We start from the raw sequence: 26,854 nt of genomic DNA on the forward strand, positions 1-26,854 counted from the left end.
TAAATAGCTGAAGTCCTTTCCTCCAAAGACCTTAATGTGTTCACGCTGGGCAAGTACTTAAGAGCGGGATATCCTATTGTTTGGCACAAAGCACCACAATAAGGAGTCGGCGTGTGTAGAAGTTTTGGCCAGGTAAACACTAACATGACAGATGTGGCTAACATTAGGTAGAGCTAGAGTAAAGAGCTGGATTTGTTTTAATAAAATTTGTGAAATGATAAAAAAAGCAGCTCTGTGTTAATGTGTAATTTCTATGTAACCATATTATACAGTGCTAAAGTGCTTTTAGGTTTGTGTATATAGCGGATTTGTGTGTGTGTGTGTATAATCTGAAAGATAAGGAAAAGGGGGTGTAATTGCAAGTTAGCAATTGATAGTGTTATTGCATTGTTTGCCTCTGGTGCATTGGTAACACAAGTAGAAAATAAATATACCAGTCCAATAAATGGTTAAAAGGCTGATCAATGTGCTTAAAGGCCTTTTTTTTTTTTTTTTATAGATCTCCTGCAATGCAAAAATGGGCTAGGTAGAAAGAAAATTGTGAGTGACTTTAAAGCTTATTCAGCGAGTCACCCCCGTGTGTTGGTAGAGGCCTGCTTTGAAAATGCAGAGCTGCTCCAGGCGAGAATAGAACCTTCCATTTCCTGTTCCCTAGCTGACAGGGGAGGGTTCCTGCTGGCACTGATCTAATCATAGTGCAGCAAAGGATATGGCTGTTTGAGAAAACATGGTGGAGACAGCAGCCGAAATGGAAGCATATGTTTTAGAAGACATCCTGGAGGTAGAGAGAATGTTTTAGCGGCCAGAGAGCATTCTGCAGAGGAGGAGGAGGAGGGGGTGGAGGAGTCAAGGGGAAGACGGCTTTCTGGATAATGTGAAGGGAGGCTTGAAGATTAGCTAGACCTTGTGTGATTTCTTCTTGCTCATTTTGTTAACTTTACATGCGCTGGCTAGTAAATGAGCGTTTCTTTGCTGGAAATGCTTTCTTCATGTTTGCTGCAGTAGCTGCTAGTTTCTGAAAAAGGGGGAAAGGCCCTTGGATTACGTAAAATGCATGCATGCCTGTGACCTTTAGATTAACTCATTAGAAGGTGGGGTCTGCAAAGCAGCTTTCTGTGGGTTTAGTATCGTATGTCTTGCACAATTCGTTTACATCAAGAGGCCTACAACACCGCTAGCACTTTCGAGAATCAATCCTGACCATTTTTTTTGTTCTTTGTGTTACGCAGAATTTTTACTTTTAACTCCTAGTAGTGTAGTTTCTGACAGTCATTGTTTTTTTTCCACTAAGTTGTGTATAGTGAACACTGAAACATGCTGAAAGTTTTGTTTTTGTTCTGGCTGTGTATAACTATATATCGAACCTGTATATGTACTTGAAGATGAATTGGCATTTTTTAGTATCTCCCACAAAACAAAGTTGATATTTGTATGTATGTGTATGTATGTATTCTAATTAGTGTAACAATTGGCTGCAGCAAATTATTTTCTTTTGCCATGGATTTTGATCATTAACACTGTGTGCTAATTGGCAGTTGAGTGGTCTTAGTAAGGACTATTTTTAGTGTTTTATTGCTTTCAGTAGTGAGTGGGGGTGGAGATCTCCAAATGCGCATTGTACAGTACTGCGTGATCAATGAGAATGTTCTGTAGACTTTCTCCGTCTGAAGCTGACAGTGCAGTAATATCTGAGTGCTTTCAGCTTCAAGTACGTTACTAATTGAATCCAGTTTTTCAGTTGGTCTTGTTTTTCTGTAAACTTCTAGTTTTGTACATTTAGGTACCGACTCAAATGGGAAACGTAGTTTAGGCAATATCTAGTGGTTATCCAAAGCAAGGCACCGAACAGTTGGAACTGGAATCCAGTATCGGTTCGGAATCATTGTGAAAATTGCAGCCGTCTTCCCTTTGATGATCACCCCCATATCTCCCCCCCCCCTCCAAAAAAACAACAAAAAACCATGCTGCACGGCATTTTTTATTTTGATTTTATTTTATCCTATCCTAAAGATGTCATCTTGGCTATGCATGTTCAGTAGTAGGGCCAGTAGGTCAAGTGCTTTCCTGGCAGAAGTGAATGAGGCTTGAAATCAAAATTTATTTCGTAGATTAAATGTTTTTATTAATCCAAATGGGAATTCCTTGATTGTAGATCTGTCACCTTTTTAAGTAATAAAAAAAGTTAAGACAAATATTTCATGATAAAGCTGTGATCCCATTGCCACTTTAGCCTCGTCATTGGTAGTGTTTTGATTAGACTATAAGTTACTACTTAAGTAACTACTAGTTACTACTACTTAACAAAAGCAAATATAAGTTGTATGGCAAATCATATACACTGATATCTGTTCTGGTGAATATAGTAGTTGTATGAGTTTTGCCACTTATAGATAGATGTTGCATCATCCCAGAATAATCTATTAAGTCCCTTCTGGTTTTATACTTCCCTCAATGTCAGCAGTTACTCCTTGGGAAAAGTTGCAGGTGTATTGGAGGCATTACAACAAAAGCAGTTAGCTCTGCGCCAGCAATGCTGGCTCCTGATTTTAGGAGAGTCTGTGCTTTCAAAAGACAAGCCGACCTCCTGTGCATTGTCAAAAAATCTACACACCAGTGCAAAAACTGCTGGATGTATGATACAAACTAAGCATCTTCTTCACACCTGTTAGTCTAGTCTATCCATAGGGTCCTGAAGGGGTTAACATAAGCTTGCAGCATGTTTTCTCTATCTTTGTATTGGTCTGTTGATATCAAACGTTTATTCAGCTGTTTTGTCTACAAAAATCAACAATCTCAGTGGGTCCTTTACAGTAGACTACTGGCAAACATATACTACTTACCTTATGCCATGGCTAGACAAATCCCAAGATAGGAACCAAAGCAAAAAAAAATAAAAAATCTCTGCTGGAGAACACACATGGCCCACATGTTTTGTCTCTGACATAACAGATTCCTGAATTTATTTCCTAAAATGCACATTTGCTGCCTATGTTACAAATTGTCATACCAGGGAGAAAAACCAAGGTTCGTATTAGATGCATGTTCAAGCTAGAAAATAGAGGACATTTCATGTACCGTATTTGGTCGTATATAAGACTAGGTTTTTTCAGAGCAAGTGCTCTGAAAAATGCCCCTTGCCTTATATTCGAGGTCATCTTATAATCAGACCTCAAATAGAGGTCTGGCGACAAGACTAAGATCCAGGTCCCCAGCAGCGCTGCAGGGAACCTGGATCCTCCTCTCTGGCAAGCTCTGCGCTGCTGGCACTTCCTCTGGGGCTTCTACGACCAAGCGCCGGCATGGCATGACTTTCCAGTGCTCCACCATAGCAGCCCCAGCAGAAGTGCCGTTGGTAGCGGAGGATGTCTGCGCACACCGCTCAGACGTTCACCAGCTGCCAGAGAGGAGGATCCAGGTCTCCTGCAGCGCTGTGGGGGATCCTCCTCTCTGGCAGCCGGTGAACGTCTGTGCGCAGACATCCTCCGCTTCTGCCCGGAACTTCAGCTGGAACTTCTATGATGGAGCGCCAGCGTGGCATGAACTTCAGATGCTTGTGTCCACCGGCTGCCCCCACTAGACACCAGGGAGTCTGGTGCACGGGGGATATGTCTGGGGATGCATTGGTAAGTTTGTGGGGGAGCAGATGTGCATAATAGGGGGGGGCAGGCTGGCAAATAAAAGTAAATAAAAACAAAAAAATTCATTTTTTTGTCAATCAGTTTTTATGAAATATGAAAAAAATAGTTTACATGCAAATTAATATTTACTAGTAAAATGGTTTTTCCTATAGGGTAGTCTTATATTCAGGTGTCCCCCCCAAATGAATCAAATTTTTGGGGGGTCGTCCTATAATCAAGACAACACGGTAAATTTTGTCATACCCTATAACCTCACAGAATATTTACTGATCATTGAACCATGTTGGAAGTAGTAACATACTTTGTGCATTCGACACGGATTGTTTTTACAGACCCCACATGAGCCTCTAGGCCTGAACGTATGTCACTTAACTAGTGATCAGTGAAGCAATTTGAGCCAATTTGATTTCCAAGGAAGGAAAGAATGAGTATGGTTGCCTTTTTGCATTCTAGGGTTTCACCTGCTGAACATGCATACCAGCTCTGCACTGAGCCAGTTCACTATTCCCATAGTCTTTTTATTTATTTATTTATTTCTTTTTTTTTCTTTTTTTGACGTGCTGCCGTAAAGTGCCATTGTGTTAACTTGTATAAGTAACGCATCAACTCCTGGCTACTGTGTGTGCAGGTAACTTGTTCCCTGATATATGTAAATATAATATATCTGTTGTAGGGCAATACATATTGAGACCCTTGGCACAGCACTATACAAGCTCTCATAACTGGATAAAACACATTTTTTACATAAACACAAGACAAGCCTCCGCAGAGCTGTAAGGGACCTCACTGCTAAACACGGCTCACTTCCCATTTGCCCCAAAATGTTACTTCTGTGCAGACTGCTGTGATTGTTTGCAACAGAACTATATGGTTTGTGCTTCCTCTCTCTGAACTAAATGACGTTACACTAGCATTAGCATATTTCCACTGCCTTATATCGGCTTTATTGGAACCGTGTTAAGACCTAAGTTTCACATAGGTTCCTAACCTGTTGCAATGCATGTTTGGAACCATATTTGGGAAAGGCTAAACATGATTCATATGGACATATGTCTTTTTTCAGCCTATGTAACTATGTAATATTGCCTGCTAAAATGAAGAAATGGTAAAGGCATTGAGATGGCAAAGCAAGAACATTATTATTTGTTTTATATAGCGCCATCAAATTCCATAGCGCTGTACATTGGGTAGACAGGACACAGCAAGTGGTGTGTAACAGAACAAATTGACTTACAGAGACAACAGGTGAGGAGGGCCCTGCTCAAACAAGCTTACAAACTAGAGGCACATTGGTCACTTACCATTTTCTTATGAGGGTATTCGGAGGCTTATGCCTCTGCTGTGTGCCAACAAGGGAGGTCAACATAATTTGTGCAAGTATTTACACACAGTGCTGTATCTCAGGCATATGTGGAAAGCGCTCTTTGATTTAATTGGGAGATGTTTCTTGCCATTGACTAGCCCCCCATTATTGAACAATGTATAGTGTCTTTCTGGACACTAAACTAAACCTTTCAATGTCCCTTTAGGGCAGGGGTGTCCAAGTTGTTTCTTCAGTGGGCCACTTCATCAGAAATGTATGTATGCGTGGGGCTCACAAATTTTTCGACGTTTTTTTGAGAAACCTTTGTCATTCTATCAATACTAAATTACTTAAACAGTAAAACAAAGTCAGTCCACAAACCATTTAATGAATGTATGAATGAGTATACGTGAATGAGTTAATGAATGTGAAGAATGAATATGCTTTTGATAGCATGGATGTGTGAGTGGGGGGCAGGGCACAGGGAGTCTGTAGGTTATGTGCATGTATTGGCTATATTGAATATATGATTAACATTAATCACACTGATGCCCAGATTCCAGCATGTACTGGCTGCCTGGGCATGATAGGAGTGTAATTGCTGTTAGTAATCCTATATAATATAGCAACGACACTCCTATCATTACACTTATATCATGTCCATTGGTAATACTTACATTTTTGTTTTATTTTTTCCTGGTCTCCTCCGATGTGATGACCCTCTCCTTGCCACGAGGAGCTTCTGTGGGCCTGCCCCCTCAAACGTCATGTGTTTAAAGCCGCACAGCGACTGCTTTGAACTTTGCGGCCGGGCGGCTGCTTTGAATGTGGTCTGCCGGCCCATGGACCGGCAGACCGCGGCGTGAGTAAGCAGGACGGGCGGTCCGGTCCTGCTCACGTGGGCCGCACCTGGAAGTCCGGCGGGCTGTGTTTCACCCGCGGGCCGCACGTTGGACGCCCCTGCTGTAGGATATCCTTGCCTGCTACAGCTTAAATCAGAGATAGAAGTACCCGTTTAAGTGGATACTTTACTATTACTATTTGTAAAAGTACTTTGACTAGTGTTAAAATACGCTTTACTTGAAAACAAAAAAGCACTGCAGGTCGGAAGTTTTGCTTAACACAGCGCCATCGTGTTACGTAGCACTGTACAATGGGATACGCAGTTTGCTGAGCCAGCATTCAAGCTATATTGTGTGCACATAAAATACCAGGAATGTGTTAAAAGGGGCAAATGAGTGCAAAAAAAGGACACAACAGAAGGGACCTCTCGGCTACCGAGTGCATATGATGGCAGAAGTGTTCCTTTAACCCTGTCAATACTTAGATGGTTGTCATTTGAGGGGAAAAATAAGCTTTGTTACTTTTCCATTGTCGCTGGCATGGTATATAGTACAGAAAGGTTTGTAACAAAATAGTCCTCTGCTATACACACTGGAACGCGTTCTAAATGTTTGCGGGTTTTTTCCATGGGGAGGGTCCTGATTAACTTTTGACTCTTAAGGGAGCGGCAACTCCTAGGTCATTTGGACCGTGCTAGAATAGTTTTTATGTATATATTTTTCCCTCGGGCTGCAACTATATGAAATCTGTTCAGCCTGCCGTGGATGGTTTAATCCACTCATGTCTAGGCAGTCAGTACTCCACTTCTAGCCATCCACACAGGCCTCAGCCAGACCCAGTGTCTATAAAATGAAGCAGCAGAGATAGATGTGCCAAACTGATCGTGTCCCGAAAGGTTTGCCTGCGTCCGAGCTCTGTGGAGCATCAGGATTATGCCATTTCTTTGATCAAATTGCTTCTGTATAATTAGAGTACGCTGATGTATTGCATTGTACTATAGCTTGACATACCATAAAACAATGTCATTTTAGGGAAAGCTTCAGGAAAGAGGGCTGCTATAGTGATTTAATTGTGCATTTTTATATACATAGGCCATGTTGTGTATGTTAAATCAATTGGAATGTGCACTGGGGGAAAAGGGCTAATTGAAGTGAAAAACACATAGAGGACATGAAGGCACTTTTACTACTTTAATGTATTTTTGTTTCAGTCGATTAGCACTTAACTCTTGTCTTTGGCTCCCATAAGCCAAACTTACCTTGTGTGCTGAGTAAGTGATGTGGTGAATCCATGGCTGTCGTTGCTATTTAAGCTCTAAAATATTATGCATATAAAAATTGCGCTTCAAGTGTCATACACAATTAGAATTGCTTAACGCAGTTCCCATGTACACTTGCATACTGCAATAAGCCTTTTCTAGCAAATTCTGTCATAGGATAACAGAGTATTGTCAATAGAATAGGTTGTACTATAGAGCTCAGTGACTGTCATAGGATGTCACCTTTGCCACAAGTTGAAGATCACTATGCCCAAAGCCAAGTCTCTGCTGGAGTGGTGTGCAGCACGCTGCCGCTGGACTCTGGAGCAGTGGAAACGTCTTATCTGGAGTAATGAATCACGCTTCATTATCTAGAAGTCTCATGGATAAAAAAACTGTCTTTGGTGTGGATGCTACCAATAGGGATCCAAATTGCCTGAAGTCTGATAGAGAAGGGATAATGGGCTGGAGCTGTTTCGTGTAGTTTGGGTTAGTCCTCTTTGTATCCTGGTGCATTAATACTAACCTGCGTTTCAGACCATTGTGTACTTCCAACTTTGGGGCACCGCTTTGACAAGTTTGGCGTGTAGGAACTCTAGTGGCCTGCACAGAGCCATATTAAAAAAGCTTTTTATGTCCTTAAAAACATGTATAACTTGTGTGGGTACACAAAAAATGAAAAAAGGGGTTCAAGGTTAAATGCATAGTAAAGTGCGAAAAAGCTCCAGCTCTATGGGTACAGAGTACCCCACCCCCAGCCACTATTCAAAGCATGGAGCATTTGTCGGCAGACTTCTTGCACGTGCTCAGTAGCGCTCCCATGCTAGTCAAAGGTAGTTGAGATCCTATTGAAAGCAAGTAGCAGTTGTCTTTAGCATGTATGCCGTCTGAATGCTGCAGTAGCTTACCAGCCGTCAGCTGCTTCAGCTCACGCTGACTCCACTTGGAGAGCCGCTCGGCTTGTACAGGAAATATGTTCCGCACTTATTCTTCCTCGTTACAGTAGAGACATCAATGGAAGTGTGAAGCAAGACAAGTCTAATTTTCTCATCTCACTGGAGAATATATGTACCGGTTTGCTCATAGAATCTACCTGCGACAAAACAAAATACTTAAATAACGGCTACCAGACTGTTCCTTTAGCTTTGTTGAAACTCTCTGGCCAGCAAAATGTTTAGATGACAGAATTTTTAAATTGACACGGAATGAATGGAACTTGACAAGGTTGCATACAGATGATATTGAACGATAGTTTCTGAGGATGCAGTTAGTGTATGAAGTACAGAAAATGATAAACCTCTAGCACTGAAGCACATTGGTTTTAATAATTGGGGGGGGGGGGGTATGACTCCCTCCTCAAAATGCCCTCTGATCTTGTCTTTTAACTTAATATTGCAATGCTTATTTAGGTGGAGTCCTTCATTTTGGACCAGGATGATTTGGAGAACCCAATGCTGGAGACCGCTTCCAAGCTACTTCTGTCGGGCACAGCAGATGGCACAGATCTAAGAACAGTAGACCCTGAAACACAGGCCAGACTTGAGGCGTTGCTTGAAGCTGCAGGTAAGGATTCATGGTTGCACGTGTGCCTGCTCTTTTGGTTGCTTAAAACCTTCATCAACAAGCAGACTATCCAGACTCAAATTAGCAGTTTATGTAACTTGTGTGTGTAGATTTTTGGTTTTAGTTTAACAGTTTAACTTTGCCGTTAAAAGCTGTAATTTAGAATACACACTGGCCTTTGTTCTAAATTCATACAAAATCTCCATAGAGCAATGGTTATATTCAAGCTTTCTCTTACTAGAGGGTTTGGGTGCCTTAAATTAATTGGGTTTTTTCTCATAGAAAAAAACAAGATAAGACATTACATTTGTGTGAAAATGTTTTACTACAATTTCACTGAAGTAGAATTGAATTATTATAACACGTTTAATGCTTAGTCTGCATCAGTCTCATATATATTCTGTATTTGAGGAATGCATTTATATATTGAATGTTTATTTTTTTTTCTTTACAATCAATTTAGTATCTGCATGTGTTTTGCTTGTAAAGTATTGTATAAAAAAAAGCCCTTACTGGTATACCTTAGCTGTAATAGGTGGACACCATGTTTAGGTATACGTCACCCAAATTATTGGCTTTGTTTTTTGTTTTTTTTATTTTTTTGAAGCTTTCAGTTTCTGTTGCGCATTGTTGTCTTATCCCCCCTTTGTGCTCTTTTATCCGGTTTCCCCTTTGTTGCACTCTGTATCGGTAGAGTACATAAAGCAGACCTGTTACTTTTCCCAAATTCTACATGTAACAGTTGACTTCAACCATATAATTTTTTCTTTTTATTGGTTGCTTCAAATATATATATATAATACAAATGACTATTACGGTCAGAATCTCAGTGAAAAAAAAACGGTTCATCCCTGCTACCCTTAAAAGACAACAAAAAAAACCAGCTGGTTTAAATTTGTATTAAAATGTGGCCGTGAACATTTCACCCAGTCAAGTAATTGGGTAGTAAATGTACAACTTGGTGTCCTTCTGCATGTCTACAGCTTGCTTGGAAATTAACATTTAACTTGACATTTATTGAACACGTTTTTTACATTTTAGATGGAAATCATTTGACGTAAAACTTTGTTTTCACAAGCCAGCTTTCAGTATAGCATGGCAGTGCTTTGATAGGTGTAATATTTAAGCCTTCTCTACTAATAGAATTTCTTGCACGGTTGGTATGTACTAACGCTAAGCTTATTTTTTTTTTGTTTCTTACATTCACCTACTAACTGGCTTGGCGACATGTGCTAATAAGGAATTGGTAAATTATCCACTGCTGATGGTAAAGCGTTCGCAGATCCTGAAGTACTCCGTAGATTGACATCCTCGGTCAGCTGCGCGTTGGATGAAGCTGCTGCTGCACTTACCAGAATGAGAGCTGAGAGCACCTCTAATGCAGGGCAGACGGACAAGTAAGTTAACTCCACAACATGGGTAACGTCAATGATTTAACATGCCAATTAAAGGCATCTTTTACCTTATTTTATATTGTGCTGATTGCTGGTTTACTAACAATAGAGGGACGGTATTATTTGTAGTAAGTGGGCACACAGTAGCAATGCAGAAACTTAAATCCGTGTGCCTTTTAGGAGATATTTGATCTAAGTTTAATGTGTAGAATTCTATCTATAATGTACGCAGAGCAAGGTTTTTTCCACAAGTGCGTTTTTTCTTTTTCTTACATTGGAGTAATAGTGTTATGGTTTGTGGTGCAGTGGGACTGAAGTTTACATTATTTTGTATATGAAGATAGGTCTGTGTATGAGTTGTCCCTAAGTAGTGACTATATTGGGTATGACTTCTGACGTTATATTTTTCTTCTTAGAGTTGAAATACATGTTTATTTTACAGCCGCAGTTTAGCAGAAGCTTGCTCTGAAGGAGATGTGAATGCAGTGCGGAAGCTTCTTATTGAAGGCCGCAGTGTCAATGAGCACACAGAAGAAGGGGAGTCCCTTCTCTGCCTCGCCTGTTCAGCAGGGTACTATGAACTTGCACAGGTTAGAACAAATGGTTGTACAAATTGAGATTTATGCTTTGCCTCTTTAACACACAATTATAGTGCTGAAATATTGCACATCAAATAATGTGTATTACGACTGTTTGACATATATTTTTTCCATCCTGATTTCACACAGAAACTATAGCAAGATTGTACATTGGTTGAGGACTGTTCTTCAACATTACAGTGGTACTAAAGTATCATGAAAATGTCATGCTGTCTTTAGAACAATTGTAATTGTATAGCGCTACAGAATTTGATGGCGCTATATAAAACAATAAATAACAGAAGGTTTTTTTGTGTGTACAATATGATGGTTGACAAGAGTGGCATAAAGGAACGTGTAACCTAGGTTGCCTGTGTATTAAATCAGTTTTCTTTGGTTCCTTTAAGGTTCTTCTGGCCATGCATGCAAATGTAGAAGATCGAGGCATAAAAGGAGATATAACGCCTTTGATGGCTGCTGCTAATGGGGGACATGTGGAAATTGTGAAACTGCTGCTAGCCCATGATGCTGATGTAAACTCCCAGTCATCCACAGGTTGTTTTTTGTTTTTGTTTTTTTTAAGTATGGTGTTTATCCCCTTGAAGTCAATTGAAGTGCCAAGCACGTCACGGAAATACATGCAGTTCGTAACAATTGCATGTCATGGAATTATATGAAATAAGAAAGTAACCAATGATTGCTTTCTTTGCTCAGCTGGTTTTGGTGCAATGCCTCTAAGGCATCTGTCTGGAGTGCGATCACAAACGCCATAGTGAGAGGCAAGCTTGCTCACAAGATAGGGGTGCCCAGTAAATGTAAGACTTCCTTGAGGGTCCATCCAGAGGTACGGCAGGCAATGTAGCCCAGCTTACTAATCACTGTGTGATAAGTTAAAGAAAAAAAAAAAATAAAGTTTAAATAGAAATTTAGTAGTAATAAAAAATAATGCTGCGGTGATGTCACAAGGAACCATCCAGTTCAAAAATAAAATTGGCACTGTCTTTCCAAAAATCCTGGCAGAGAAAGTTTTCAAAAGTACATGGTTTGAGGGAGGTAAATTGAAGTAAGACTTACAAGATGTTCCAAATAGCACACGGATGCAGGATGACGAGATGTCAAAATTTTTCATATTTAAAAATGCTCACTCCCAAATGTGACATTTTAGCTCCCAAACAACCTAACAAACCCATGGTTTCAAAATAGCAATACACTACTTGTATTGTCCTAAAACTTGCACAAAAAAAACAACCCATGAACGATTTGCGTTTCTAAACAAATCTTAAACAGGTTTCTTTTCCCATTAGCTTTTCTAGATGGGTAAATGTTTGGATAAAGTCAGTATGTAATGTTATGTCATGTTAAGTTTTTATGGTAGATTAGTGTTCTTTGGTGAAAAGATTTTACAGGGAACTTTTATGTAATGGTTATATTTGTTGTCCCTTCTGTAGGAAACACAGCACTTACCTATGCCTGTGCAGGGGGTTATGTAGAGGTTGTTAAGGTGCTGCTGGAATCCGGTGCTAGCATCGAAGACCATAATGAGAATGGTCACACACCACTTATGGAAGCAGGAAGTGCTGGGCATGTGGAAGTAGCCAGGGTCCTTCTGGAGAATGGAGCAGGAATTAATACTCATTCCAACGAGTTTAAGGAGAGTGCACTTACTTTGGCTTGCTATAAAGGTAATTACAATTTGGTTCTCCTTTGCTTCTGTCCACCTGTAGCTTCTGTAGTATTCCCAAATCATGCTACAGTTCACTACACTAGACAGGCTTTTTTGAAATAATATTGTGTTTTTTGCATAATTATCTACTAGACAACAACCCTCACTCCTTATCGTAGTGCTTGTGGTAAACCATAGCATGACCTTGGCCTTAATCACCTAGCAAGACATTGAGTATTGAAAGTCTATGGTGCAACAGACTTCATTAGCGTTGCAGTAAGGGATCAGGTCAGTGCGATGTTTGATCAAAGGAAGTCAAAATATTCAGTCTAACTAGTCTTCTCTAAAACGGTCTCTTAACAGCATATAAAAACGTTTACACTAAATGGCAGATGCCCATTAAAGACTAATGGTTTTAATAAATGTGTTCAATCATGCTGAAAATGTTAAGTGATATCTTTGCGATGGCACTCCCTCTGTTGTCTTTAAACATTGAGTTTAATTTATATTTCTTACTATCAGGGCATTTAGAGATGGTAAGGTTCCTTTTGGAAGCTGGAGCAGATCAGGAACACAAGACTGATGAAATGCACACTGCCTTAATGGAAGCTTGCATGGTAAGAAAAATCAGTACATTGGTAAAGCTCAGGTCAAGCTCTTAACCTGAGTTTCTGCAAATTGACCTAATGGGCAAGATATAATGTATGAACCTTGCCAGTCCGGTACTGGTTCTTTAAATTGTGCATCTGTTCTCCAGGGTCCCAATATGCATTTGTCAAATGGGATCAAACACAAATTGAAAGGGACCACTCAGCTTTCATATGCAAGTCCATATGATGACCGGATTGTCCATTTAATGATCATGTGACTAAAAAGTCGACACTGTTAGGATTGTTGCCATATAAAATACCGTATTTGCTCGATTATAAGACAAGGTTTTTTCCAGAGCAAATGCTCTGAAAAATACCCCTCGTATAGGTCTGACCATGAGACTAAGATCCAGATCCCCTGCAGCGATGCAGGGGACCTGGATCCTCCTGTGCTATGCCCCCCGCCCTCAACTTACCGGTGCTTCTGAGTCCCCGGTGCTTAGTCCGGGCAGTGTGTAGAGCTCTACGAGATTCGCGTAGAGCGGAAGAGATCTACACGCTGCCCGGACTAAGCACCGGGGACTCAGAAGCACCGGTAAGTTGGGGGAGGGGGGGATAACACAGGATGATCCAGGTCCCCTGCATCTGAGGGGCTCTGGTAAGTTTGTAGGAGGGAGGGGGGGGGGAGTGTTAAATGGGGGGGCATAAGGCATTTCTGGAGGCAGAGTGGTCTGTGAAATGCCTTTTAAACCCCCATTAATGCCACTCTGCAGCCAGAAATGCCTTTTAACCCTCTATGCCACTCTGCCTCCTGAAATGCCTTATACCTTTTTATATGCCACTCTACCCCATAATATGCCTTTTAACCCCCTAAATGCCAGAGTGGCATATAGGGGTATAAGGCATTTCTGGAGTCAGAGTGGCACATAGGGGGTCAGAAGGCATATCATGGGGCACAGTGGCATATAGGGGGTCAAAAGGCATATCATGGGGCACTGTGGCATAAATGGGGTATAAGGCATTTCTGGGGCAGAGTGGCAACCCTGGGGGCAGATCTGCGTAACTGGGGGGGCAGGTTGAAAAAAAAAAGGAAATAAAAACAAAATATTTTTCTCAATCGTAGCTTTTATTAAACAATTGTTCACATAGTTTACATGAATTAACATTTACTGGTAAAACTTTTCCTATAGGATAGTCTTATATTCAGGCTTTTTCTTTTTTTCATAAATTAATATTCAGATTTTGGGGGGTCGTCTTATAATCAGGGTCGTCTTATAATCAAGCAAATACGGTGGTTTGTTTTAGGTTTAAGCATTAAGAATACAAATTCACAGATCTGCTCGTGTTAATTCCTTAGCATACTGATTAGGTGGGACAGTATTTTTACAAAAACTTGACCACATGAATTAAAAGGTTTTTGTCCTAGAAATAAATGCAACATCAGACCACTATTTTTAACTAGGATTCAAGTATATATATGTATATTTGTGTGTACATCTTTAAGTGCATTCAATGTATCTAGTTGGGCATCTGTAAAGAAAAAAAAAAGGCTATAAAAAAATGGAAATCCAGAAAAATAAGCTTTTACAAATGTGGTTTAAAGTTGTCAAGATTGAGGTTATAAAAACATTTTGGAATTACTAGCTAGTTTGCATCTTATATTGTCACGAAATTGATACTGTAATTTTTAGTAAACACATGGGTCTGTTTTGTGGTGCTGCAGCATAATTGTATTTTGCATGCATTATATATTTATCTGTTATTTTTAGGATGGCCATGTCGAGGTAGCTCGGCTGCTTCTTGACAGTGGAGCTCAGGTAAACATGCCAGCTGACTCCTTTGAGTCACCGCTAACACTGGCAGCTTGTGGCGGACATGTAGAGCTGGCAGGCTTGCTTATTGAGCGTGGTGCTAACCTGGAGGAAGTTAATGATGAAGGTTATACACCTCTTATGGAAGCAGCGAGAGAAGGACATGAAGAAATGGTGGCATTACTTCTAGGACAGGGTAAGTTATTTGTAATGTGTGAACATGCATTTTTGTGTCTGTGCCCTCCTGGTTATGTTTTGCGTCTGACTCAAAAGAAAATGCTGATGAAAGAAGGAAATAAACATGAGCTAGTGCAGATTAGCTAGCAAAGTCTCATAATTAAAAATGTTCTATATCCACCTAAATTTCCTTTTGTCCCAAAGGAGCAAACATCAATGCTCAAACAGAAGAAACTCAAGAAACGGCCCTTACCTTGGCTTGTTGTGGTGGCTTTTTGGAAGTAGCTGATTTTCTGATTAAAGCTGGAGCAGATATAGAGCTAGGATGCTCTACTCCCTTGATGGAGGCAGCTCAAGAAGGGCACTTAGACTTGGTCAAATTCTTGCTATCAGCTGGTATGCATTTCTTTTTAATACAATGTTTTAACTTTACCATGTGTGATAAGTATGAATGGGAGACTGACGAAACCCTGCGTTGCATTCCAAATTAACATCATCAGTGAATTTAAATTTACACTGCAATAAAGTCTTGTGCACTGTTTTATAGGAGCCAATGTCCATGCAACAACCGCAACAGGTGACACAGCTTTGACATATGCATGTGAAAATGGGCATACAGATGTGGCAGATGTTTTACTTCAAGCTGGTGCAGACTTGGTAAGATTGAGTAGGGCAGTCGGCATTTTTTGTTTATACATTATCGAACCACTTAGAACCCCAATAGATTTGCTTTTAGGATAGTAGGATTTTATTTAGGGGCCGTTTTATATTTTCTATATACTTTGTGTATATACTCAACGTAATAATGTCTGACATTTTCTGAAATTCACACGGTGTTCCCGTCCATCAAACGCTGGTCTAGTTGTCGTTTGCTTGGCAAATAGCATGTCGCAAATCACACTTTCAGGGCTTCAAGGTTTTTTTCTTTTTTCCAGGAGCATGAATCAGAAGGCGGAAGGACTCCCTTAATGAAAGCTGCCAGGGCCGGTCATGTCTGCACTGTCCAGTTTCTCATTAGTAAAGGTAAACGTCTGTGGTGTGTGTTGTCAATGGTTCTACTTTTGTTTGTTTCTGAGCGGTTTGATGCTGCCCGTACGGATTAACCCCTTCAATCCCAGGGGGATATCCTGTCCTCCGATGAACTTCCAGGTTATGTCAGCAGTGACGCAACCCGGAAGGGAATGCCCGATCGCATGATCGGGCAGTTTGAAATGTAACAGCTTTCCGGCTTTCATGCCGGGAGCTGTTACAGGAGATCGGACAGCAGAAAGGTTTATTTACTACCTGCTGCTGGATTCAGTTGTCATTCAGCTGAAGCTCTGTCGTTAACCTTGTCACACAACTTTTAGATTGGCCTGTAGCATAGCAAAAAAACAAAGCGTTTGTGTAATGTTTGATAATCCCAGGAGAAGAGTCCTTCAATCGTCTTAATAGCGAATAGTCTAATGTAATTTAGCCAGTAAATTTGCTCCTTTCTAGTGCTACTATGGTACAGATCTATATTCTGTAAAACTCAACTGGGTATGTAGAACATCATCTTTAAAATCAGTTCCTTGTGCTGTAGTGAACTTGTGTATTGTTTTTCCTCCAGGTGCCGATGTGAACAGGACAACAGCGAACAATGACCATACAGTGCTATCTCTTGCGTGTGCAGGAGGACATTTGGCCGTGGTAGAGTTGCTTTTGGCTCATGGAGCTGATCCCACTCGCAGACTAAAGGTACAAAGCTGCTGCTTCTTCAGAGAGGCATCCTTTTGCAAGAATGTTTTGGGGGGGGTTGCTTGTGGGATCAAAACGTGACCCCCCCCTTTCTTCCAATAGCTGCTTTAAACCTATTGTGTGAAAATAATCCGATATAACTTGAGCACTCTCCTAGGAGCAATATGTAACTTTCTTCTAAAAACTACACTGTGAAGTGTCTTGTGTTGATCATAACCTTGTTTTGTAGTAGATGTTAATACTCCTGTACTATTCAAGTTACTTTGTATGTTAAATCACTATGGATGAAGCTTGGTTATCTTCTGGAATGCCTCACACTTGTTTAAATGTCAACGTGCCAGTAATAAGTGTACCTTATTTTTCTTACAGGATGGTTCTACAATGCTCATTGAAGCTGCCAAAGGTGGTCACACTAGTGTGGTTTGCTACCTGTTGGATTACCCCAATAACCTTCTCTCTGCTCCCCCGCCTGATGTCACACAGTTCACACCACCTTCCCATGATTTGAATCGGGTAATGTATTTCCCATGTTCATAGGATTTTCCAGTGTAGTCGGCTTGTCTACATCTGTGATGGGGAGATTTCTTGTTGTACCTGTTAACATAAGTGTGTAGCAGCAAATTATGCAGCATTTAGTTGTTATATATGCATGCTTTAATTTTCTATAATATGCAGGTCATAGAAATGTTAGCAATGACAGTATCCAATGTTTTAGGCTCCTCGTGTACCAATGCAGGCACTGCCAATGGTTGTCCCACCCCAGGAACCAGACAAACCCCCTGCCAATGTTGCTACAAACCTTCCCATCAGAAATAAAGGTCAGTGTTAGCTTTTCACACTTCACTTCTATTGGTTTAAGATCGGCACTTTGGGCTCACTTTTTCTTACAGTTGCTTGGATGCTAAAACCTACGTATTACTAGCACTAAAGTTTCCAAACTCCTAATGATGTCACCACTTTTTTTTTTCCGGTCTATTTTCACTGTAGAGATTTCAGGATGTTTTGTTAGTACTACAGACTTGAAATATTTACATTCATCTATACACTGAATTGCATTGTCTTCATTCTGTGATTTTTAGCACCCCTCCCGCTCAAAAATAAAACACATGAATACTTCTCCAATATGCAAACTAAAAGTTTAAAATAATAATAATCTGGCCCTTAAATCACATTGGTTTCATAAAATTTTGTACTAAAATTGGGAAATTCTGTTGCGTATTCCAAATTTAAGAGGCGTGAAATCTTGCACGTTTTTTTTTTTTGCTCAGATAAATTGCTGAAAAACGGTTCATACTTGGTTATTAAAAAAAACTGAGATCTGGAGAGCCAGGAGTACATTTCTTAGTCATGAGGACATCTTGGCTAGGCTAGCCATCTGCGGTTAAAACGTTTAGTAACTTGAACTAAGGCAGTAATTTCTATGACATAACATCACAAGTGTATTTACTATTTTCCAAGCCAGCTTATCTGGATGTTGCAGGAGGGGGATCACTATTTTTTTTTTTTTATTTTTTTTAAACAACCAGTCAAACGCTAAAATCTTGAATCCTGACCATAGACGCTGCCCTATTTCTGTAACTCCTTTATTGGTCTGTAGTACATTTGTTTATGATATTAAGACCCCTTCTTGGCACTGTAACTTCTGAAGTTATGCTAAGTTTTTTCCCAGTGAAGTAAATAGAAGTAGTAATTTGAACCCTTCAGGTACTGATTGTGACTGGTCTGTTCCTTATTGTGTATGTGCTGTTATCCCATTTTGCCCACCATTCTCTCTAGAGGAGCTTTGTTATTTTTACTACATATATATCAACATTAATTATGAACCAAGCAAAGCCTGTTCAGTGTGTAAATGCTTGTCGAATATGTTTTGGTTTGCGTGTTTCTTGGTGGTGTCTCCCTAGTGTTTTAAATAGCTTTAGCAGTTGAATGCAAAGAAATTACATGGGTTTATTCACTAAATGACGTTTGTAGGGTAGCTGAAATGCCGTTCTGTACTAAGAACTATCCCTGTTGAGCTTCTCATGCATGCATGAATGCAACTTAACTTTGCATTGCAAAAACATTGGAAAAGCTCCCTAGCCCAGATCAATACAGTAGTCTAATATCAAATAGCCTTTTGACTATGAAAATGACTTAGATTCCAAGGAATGCCGTTGGGCAATTCTGAAAGTATTTCAGAGTAATGCTAAGTTTTTGAGAACTCCAGTTGAATCCGGTGTATAGATGGTCAAGGCATATGAGGTGTGACATTTTGTAACTTTTTTAACAACTGTTAAATTTTGTCAGTTACCACTCAATCTACCCCTAGAAACATTAAGCCTTCTTGTTTTCACAAATGTGGCACATGAACCCATCTGGCACTATTTTGCTATTTCTATAAGACTTTTAGGTAGTTAAGTTGTTATGTTAATGATGGCTTCAGTGTAAGCTGTTCACCTTACAATACTTCATTAGATCTCAATGTTGCAAGTGTGTGTATTTAGGCAACAGGTACTTACATGTGAATTTATATTATATAAATGATATAAATTCCTTATCAGTCATACTAATGCATCTTTCCGCTACTTCTCTAACCAACTTAGCTTTTCTTTTTTTTTTTTCTTTAATTTTCTGCTTTTTATTTTCATTGTGTATTTAATCCTGTTTTAATGGTAGGTGCATTTTATATATTTTTAGCACATTTTTATATAGAATACCTGCTGTTTTTTGTGTTTGAAAAGCTGGAGCGCAATACAAAATTTAAAATAATTTGTTCTATCAGAGAATTTCAGAATTCCAGCTGCTTTTTCCTGAAAATTGCCTTTTCTTTGTACAGACTTGTACATTTTGTTAAAGTATGGTCCCGTTCAGCCTATCTCTAATCTTTGTGGCTATAGTACATGTGCCTATCCTTTTTCTACCAATGCCTGACAATAGCTCAGTCATGAGAATACCATTCTTTTTGGCTTCCACTTGGTTCTGAGGGGGTTTCTTTTTCACACAGCTGCTTCTAAGCAGAAGTCCAGTGGCCATGTGCCAGACGGTGGCCAGGATGCGCAGGGATACATCAGCAGTCAGTCTCCAGAGAGCATTGTTGAAGAGGCTCAGGGGAAGCTAACAGAGTTGGAGCAGAGGATCAAAGAAGCCATTGAAAAGAATGCCCAGTTACAGTCCCTGGAGCTGGCCCATGCTGACCAGCTGACCAAGGAGAAGATAGAGGAGCTAAACAAAACCCGCGAAGAGCAGATTCAGAAGAAACAAAAGATTTTGGAGGAGCTTCAAAAGGTTGAGAGGGAACTGCAGCTAAAGACCCAACAGCAGCTTAAAAAACAATACCTTGAAGTGAAGGCCCAGAGAATCCAACTTCAGCAACAGCAGCAACAACAATCCTGCCAGCATCTGGGGCTGTTAACTTCAGTAGGTGAAGAAATTACAGAAGTAGACTATGCCCATTTACAGCAGGTTGACACCATCCTGCTGAAGGAGGACTCTCAGCAACCTGCTGTACAGATGGGTTTTAGCCCCATGCAGCCTCTGGCAATACCACAAGCTTTACCTTTAGCAGCTGGTGCTTTATCCTCTGGGCCCATTGCAAATCTAGCAGACCTCCAAGGAGTTATAGTGGGACAACAAGAATTGGGTCAAGCACAGCTAACTGGTATTGGGCCAGGTGTTCTCTCCGAAACACAAGAAGGTTTAATGGTAGCCAGTCCTGCACAGACCCTCACTGATACGCTAGATGACATCATGGCAGGTGGGTATTAATCAAGCAGGTTTTAGTTGTGCTTTGTGCGAGTGAAGGGGGCCAGGATTGTCTTTGTCAGTGTGTCAGTGCTATTTGTTTCACCTTTGTAGGATTAGACAGGTTTAAAAGGTATATTGTTGAGCTTGCCAAGTTTATCATGTAAACTACTCAAAGTATATAACTTGTGGGTGTTTTCCTTAAATAATTTACTTTGGGATCTCTGCAAGGTGAGGGGTTCATTTCATAGCCATGATTGGGTATGGTGGGTTAGTGAAATACAATTGTTGCTAAGCAGGAAAGATGTGAAAAGCTGAAATCTCTCCTGTGAGGTGGGGGGGTCCTTGATGGTTAACATGGAGTCTACCCGAAACCTACCGTAACCTATATACAGATACTGATATTTTTAGTGAAAATGTATGTCTAAATACATGGGTAAAAGGCAAGGCTTTCTTTAGATGTTATGTGAAATGTTTAACAGTTTCATTTCTATCATATGCATTCTTTCTAAATCCATCTTTTCTAGGTCTGTTCCATATTATCTTGCTGTTACTTTCCCTTCTTAGGATAACCAAAGTAATACTTAAGCTGCTTAAATTAAACTCATTTTTGGGAAGTAATTCTTTCCTTGTATAATGGCTACTGAAAGTATATACCTTTTTTTTAAAGGGTTACAAAGTAACTTAAAGTTTTTGTTTGTGGACATTAAACCATGTTAACAAACATTTTAGACTATTCTATAAAATGTTACCTGTAGTAAATATATCCCTTATTTAATTTTGTGCAACCCGGTGCTTTAATTCTTTCTAGCCCAACTAAATGTAGATGTTTTATTCAACAGCAGTGAGTGGACGAACATCTGCAATATCAAACACTCCTACCCACAGCATTGCAACTTCCATTTCCCAACCTCAGACGCCAACTCCAAGCCCTATCATCTCTCCTTCAGCCATGTTGCCTATCTACCCTTCGATTGATATTGATGCACAGGTAAGGTGAAAAAGTCTGGTTACATTCTTAAAACTGCGCACTGCTGAGCATGAAATGTTTTCAGCCCAATGCATCTCCTTCCGGGAAAAGATCTGAAGTGCGTGGAAGCATCCCGGTGTAAAGAAAGGGTTTTGACAAATCCCTCTTTGCATTTGGTTTGCAAAAAAGTCAAATTTGACTCTTGACCATCATATAATGGATTAGAGTGCATGTGAGTGTGCTTTGTATAAAAACATATTTTGACAGCAATTAAGAACCCCCTCGGCCCACCTAGTCTGTCAGTTTTTTTTTTCCCTGATGTGAAGACTCCAACCTAAATCAGTCCTCAATTTTGTCTTGAATCTGTCACATATATTTGTAAATCCCCCTCTCTGCCTTGGCTTTTGTGACTTGTGCTGGGAATTTAAATGTGCGTGGGATAAGCAGAAAGAGGTCTTCTTGAACTAACTTGACATTTAGGAAATATCAGGAAAAATGCACCAGAAAACTGTTACGGCCTACTTTGTGTGAAGCTTAAGCTCGTTAATTAGCCTGAACAACAATGATGCTCTAAAATGAGTTATCTCAAACATTATGGCTTGTCTTTGTTCTTGGTGTTTGAGTTTATCGCTTTTTTGTGCAGACTGAAAGTAATCATGATACCGCTCTGACTCTGGCCTGTGCCGGTGGACATGAGGAACTTGTGCAGACGCTTCTAGAAAGAGGGGCCAATATTGAACATAGAGACAAGAAAGGTAAACATAATGTCATCAGGCTTATATTACCTTACGTTGACTTGGTGTGTGGTGTTAGAATACCGTTCGTGTTCTTTCCACTCTAGCTAGTCCTCAAAATTGTGACGGCTCCACCTGTGTGTGGTGGTTGTGGTCTGTAAAAGCTTACTGTCTGAATGCCTGTATCCTCCATCTCTTACAGGCTTCACCCCACTTATTTTGGCTGCAACCGCTGGGCATGTTGGTGTGGTGGAAATTTTGTTAGACAGCGGTGCAGATATTGAAGCTCAATCTGAGAGGACCAAAGACACACCGCTATCTTTGGCCTGCTCTGGAGGCAGACAAGAGGTAACCTTTACGTAAAAAATGTCCAAATTGTGTGTAATTTAAAGTGCCTGTGTTCCAATTTTCCTTTAGGCATAAAACTCAATCCTAGTGTGCATAATTAAGCTACTGGGCATATTTAAAATGGACACACTGGAAACCTACTTCTTAGTTTCTGCAAAGACATACAGACATACATGTATAGACATCTTACATGTGTGTAACAGGTGTATATGATTTTTTTTTGTTTAATACACTAGCATATTTTATTTCTAGGTGGTGGAGTTGTTGTTGGCCCGTGGGGCGAATAAAGAACATAGAAATGTTTCAGACTACACCCCTTTAAGTTTGGCTGCTTCTGGTGGCTATGTAAACATTATCAAAATCTTGTTGAATGCTGGAGCTGAGATCAATTCCAGGTATGTATTCTAGAAAACTCTGGCAGTTCTGTTTACATTTTTAGATATTTAATCCCAACTTTTTTTCTCCTCTATAGTTCTGTAATCTTTTTAAAGTCCCTTGCTACACCATTTTGAGGGTCCTTGTCTTTATGAAGGGAATAGTTGCTATATACTAGGTTTACGTAACAGAAAGGAATTAGAACAACTTCTCCTATTTCAACTAATACCAGTTGTATACTCCTTAAATAGGCTTGAGGCATAAATTGTAAGCTTGTTTTGAGCCAGGCGCTCATCACCTGTTTCTGTAACTCCAATTATGTTATGTACTACTTGTCATGTCCTGTTTACCTATTGTACAGCACTGCAGAATATGCTGGTGCTATATAAAACATAATATTGTTAATTCAGAATGATTTGGCTGATTTGAGCTGAGTAGGGTCTTGCTAGAATAGAAAGCTTTGCCCAGCATTCCTTTTGTATGTTCTTAGGGTGCTCATTAATTTTGCTATAAATGCATAGCCTCACTCATTAATATTTGAACTGAAGCATATAGAGTGTATTGGCAATCCTCACGCTCTTGCAAATTAGAACGGTATTGCACTAATGACTTTACTTTTTTTGTTTTGTTCCCTAGAACTGGTAGCAAGTTGGGAATCTCTCCTTTGATGTTGGCAGCAATGAATGGTCACACATCTGCTGTGAAACTTCTCCTGGATATGGGCTCGGACATCAATGCCCAAATAGAAACCAATCGCAATACTGCACTTACTCTGGCTTGTTTCCAAGGGAGAACTGAAGTGGTTAGCCTGCTCCTGGACAGGAAAGCTAATGTGGAGCATAGAGCTAAGGTAAGACCAGAAGAAAGTATGAAGTTGACTGGCCTTTTCATGTATCCATTACACTGCATCCATTGCCTCACAGTGAAAGAAAATATATTGCGGATTTTCTTCAGAACTGTCTTGTATAAAACGAGTCTCTCTTACAGACTGGTCTTACTCCCTTGATGGAAGCCGCATCCGGTGGTTATGCCGAAGTGGGGAGAGTGCTTCTTGATAAAGGTGCAGATGTGAACGCCCCTCCTGTGCCATCTTCACGAGACACGGCTCTGACCATTGCAGCAGACAAGGGCCACTATAAATTCTGTGAGCTCCTTATCAGCAGGTATTGTTTAAATAACTGTCCGTATAACTGGCTTTTGACGCGTTACTTATCCAACATAGTTTGTGTGTATGTAATTGTTATGTAATGTCTAACTCAGAAGTACTGTAGTCTACTTTAAGTGCCCTTTTAAAATGCTACAGCAGCATAAAACCTTCCATACTAAAATATTTAATGTAGCACCTTGTTTGCTCGTGACATGCATTAATTTTGTAATATGTAGGAGTCTTTGAACAGTTCTTTTATTGTAGGGGAGCACATATTGATGTCCGCAACAAAAAAGGCAACACTCCTCTGTGGCTGGCAGCGAACGGAGGTCATTTGGATGTTGTTCAGCTGTTGGTTCAGGCCGGAGCTGATGTAGATGCAGCAGACAACAGAAAGATAACTCCTCTCATGGCAGCGTTTAGAAAGGTATTATGCGTTTGAATGTTTCACTTTGCTGATGAACATTTATAATGTAAATGTGGCCCTATTCCGGGAAAGCAGAATTTATGCCTGGGCTACTCTGAATAAAGTAACGTTTCTTTTGAGAACTGGGTGCATCTTCAGTGCACCGGTTCATGATCAATGTTGCATCTGCAGTTTAAAGACATACTGGCGCTCCTTCAGAGCATTATCCTTTTTAAGCTTAGGCAGTGACATTTTTCAAACAGTATCTTCATGAGGCTTAGGTTTGCCTCCCTTAAAGAAACAAATCCAATCAACCCTTCAAGTTTTAGGCTTTTACATTCTCGAACGGTTCTGTAGTTTTGCATGCTTTGTCCTAAGCCTTTTGTATGATTGTCCATAGATTGTTCTTCATTATGTTTATTTCTTATACAGGGTCATGTTAAGGTGGTGCGCTACCTTGTGAAAGAGGTAAACCAATTCCCATCAGACTCCGAGTGCATGAGATACATTGCTACCATAACAGACAAGGTAAAACATCAAAATTGTTTCTAGGGCTCGTTCATTATTCAAGTTGTAACGGGTTTTCTGTAGAATTTTTTTTTTTTTTCAGTCCAAGAGCTACGGTTTTATGCATTCATTCGTGAGCGGGGGTGGTCACTTGTCCTCATTTCCACCTAAGTGAATAACCATCACAAGAGTAACTTGTGTCCAGTTCTCTGCCTTGTTTAGATTTAAACATAAAACGTTGCACTTCTTATTTTCTATAGCTTTATTCTAAGTAAGAGTCCGACAGTTTAGTAGCCTGCATATTGGACCTGTGCATTCTCAAATTGTGAACACATTTTAAAGTCATTTTAAGTTATCTTTTTTACCATTTTCCCTACATGTAAGACATGTTGCTTGTTAGCAATTTTTCTTTATGGTAATATTCATTTCAGGAGATGTTGAAGAAGTGCCACCTCTGTATGGAATCAATTGTTCAAGCCAAAGACAGACAGGCTGCTGAAGCAAACAAGAATGCTAGCATCCTTTTAGAGGAGCTGGATCTGGAAAAGGTACACGGTGTCTTCTTTTTCTTTGCGTTTTGTGATTGCCAGTTATGTTACATTAGTAATTTGTTGTACCATTCATGTTAAGTAATTGTGAGGTGTTTTGCTATATTTTATAATGCAGTTACAAAGCTTAGAACTTTTTGGTGTCATGAGCAAACTGTTTTGTAGGTTCTTTAAGTTTGGTTGGCTCTATTTTTACAATAAGTATTAAACAAGCTGAATATATATGCAAAGTAGTAGTTATAACTAAGTTGCCATGAATCCTGCTTACATCCTAGTTGAGTTGCAGTCCTCACAACGTGTGATTTGTTCATATAGTTGAGAGAAGAAAGCAGAAGGCTCGCATTGGCTGCAAAACGAGAGAAAAGGAAGGAGAAACGGCGAAAAAAGAAAGAGGAGCAAAGGAGAAAACTTGAAGAAATTGAAGCAAAAAACAAGGAGAACTTTGAACTGCAAGCTGCTCTTGAGAAGGAAAAACAAAAAGCTGAGGGTAATATATCTTAAGTATGAGCCACTTTGTTACAAAAATGTAGTGTCTAATAATTTCAATTAGAAAACAGTATTACTTTAATAGATCTACTACTGTAGATCTTTTAAAATTATTTTTAATGATTACTAATGCCACCACCTCAAAAGTTGCTCACTATATTACGGATCCTGCAAATATTCTACAATATATAGGTGGCACTACTGTTGTAAATTTCCAGGATTGCAAGCTTAGCAGTATGTGTTTTATTAAACAGATGAACCCCAAGTCTTAACCGAGCCACCTAGTGCAACCACAACCACCACTATTGGAATATCTGCCACGTGGACGACACTCGCTGGGTCTCATGGGAAAAGAAACAATACAATAACGACCAGCAGCACCAAGCGGAAAACTAGAAAGAACAAAATTGCTGCAGAAAATGTGCAGATTATCTTTGAAGACCAGCTCCCTATTGCATATGGGCAGCAAGAAAAGCTCAATGGAGAGTCTAAGAGCAGCAGTACCAGTGAAAGTGGAGACAGTGACAACATGAGGATCTCCAGCTGCAGCGATGAGAGCAGTAACAGCAGCAATAAGAGTGACAATCATTCTACAATTGACATTAGTTTACCAAGCAAAAAGAAACCCTCTGTCCTTGTCACTTCTCCCAAGGAGGATAGAAAAATACCAGCTAAAACTTCAGTAAAGTAAGTTAAATTTGTGTTTTCTCCCAGCTAGGGTTTCATCATCATGTATTATTGGAGGAGCGCACATACATTACATATGTAATTGCAGCGTGTGTAAGGATCTGCCTTGTGCTCTTTTATACATCACTCGTACTGCAGGGCAGCACTTTACATGTTGGACATTGGCCTTGTCTTGTGCTTGATATAGCGCAGTTCTGCATACCACTATTTCACTCGCAAGGGGTAAAGCTTCTCAACACCGCTTGGAGTAATTTCACACACCACATCTTAGAATTGTGACAGGTTAGGAAGTTTTTTTTTCAGATGTGACACTTGGTATAGAATAACTACCATAGTTTTTGGGGATGTTGCTTGGTACACAATTGAAACAGTTAAAATAGTGTAACCTA

At 39.9% G+C, this 26,854-nt stretch overlaps 1 protein-coding gene across 1 annotated transcript in view; it reads left to right on the plus strand.

Moving 5' to 3' along the window:
- Positions 1–727: 727 nt before the first annotated feature.
- The window catches only part of LOC149278044 (ankyrin repeat domain-containing protein 17-like), a 36,484-nt gene continuing 10,357 nt past the window's right edge, over positions 728–26,854 (plus strand). Inside the window, exons 1-26 of the mRNA XM_089502446.1 lie at positions 728–781; positions 8,452–8,605; positions 9,846–10,002; positions 10,442–10,589; positions 10,985–11,132; positions 12,026–12,259; positions 12,763–12,857; positions 14,600–14,837; positions 15,023–15,214; positions 15,366–15,475; positions 15,754–15,841; positions 16,410–16,537; positions 16,907–17,050; positions 17,253–17,355; positions 19,521–20,270; positions 21,100–21,248; positions 21,871–21,982; positions 22,164–22,309; positions 22,562–22,704; positions 23,321–23,534; positions 23,672–23,847; positions 24,096–24,258; positions 24,670–24,765; positions 25,176–25,292; positions 25,608–25,779; positions 26,033–26,465. Coding sequence (XP_089358572.1) covers positions 728–781; positions 8,452–8,605; positions 9,846–10,002; positions 10,442–10,589; positions 10,985–11,132; positions 12,026–12,259; positions 12,763–12,857; positions 14,600–14,837; positions 15,023–15,214; positions 15,366–15,475; positions 15,754–15,841; positions 16,410–16,537; positions 16,907–17,050; positions 17,253–17,355; positions 19,521–20,270; positions 21,100–21,248; positions 21,871–21,982; positions 22,164–22,309; positions 22,562–22,704; positions 23,321–23,534; positions 23,672–23,847; positions 24,096–24,258; positions 24,670–24,765; positions 25,176–25,292; positions 25,608–25,779; positions 26,033–26,465 — 4,664 coding nt within the window. The remainder of the gene's footprint in view (positions 782–8,451; positions 8,606–9,845; positions 10,003–10,441; positions 10,590–10,984; positions 11,133–12,025; positions 12,260–12,762; positions 12,858–14,599; positions 14,838–15,022; positions 15,215–15,365; positions 15,476–15,753; positions 15,842–16,409; positions 16,538–16,906; positions 17,051–17,252; positions 17,356–19,520; positions 20,271–21,099; positions 21,249–21,870; positions 21,983–22,163; positions 22,310–22,561; positions 22,705–23,320; positions 23,535–23,671; positions 23,848–24,095; positions 24,259–24,669; positions 24,766–25,175; positions 25,293–25,607; positions 25,780–26,032; positions 26,466–26,854) is intronic.

The sequence above is a fragment of the Sceloporus occidentalis genome, unplaced genomic scaffold (genome assembly GCF_023333645.1).
Source record: "Sceloporus occidentalis isolate IW3139 unplaced genomic scaffold, rSceOcc1.0.p SCAF_203, whole genome shotgun sequence".
Taxonomy (NCBI): domain Eukaryota; kingdom Metazoa; phylum Chordata; class Lepidosauria; order Squamata; family Phrynosomatidae; genus Sceloporus; species Sceloporus occidentalis.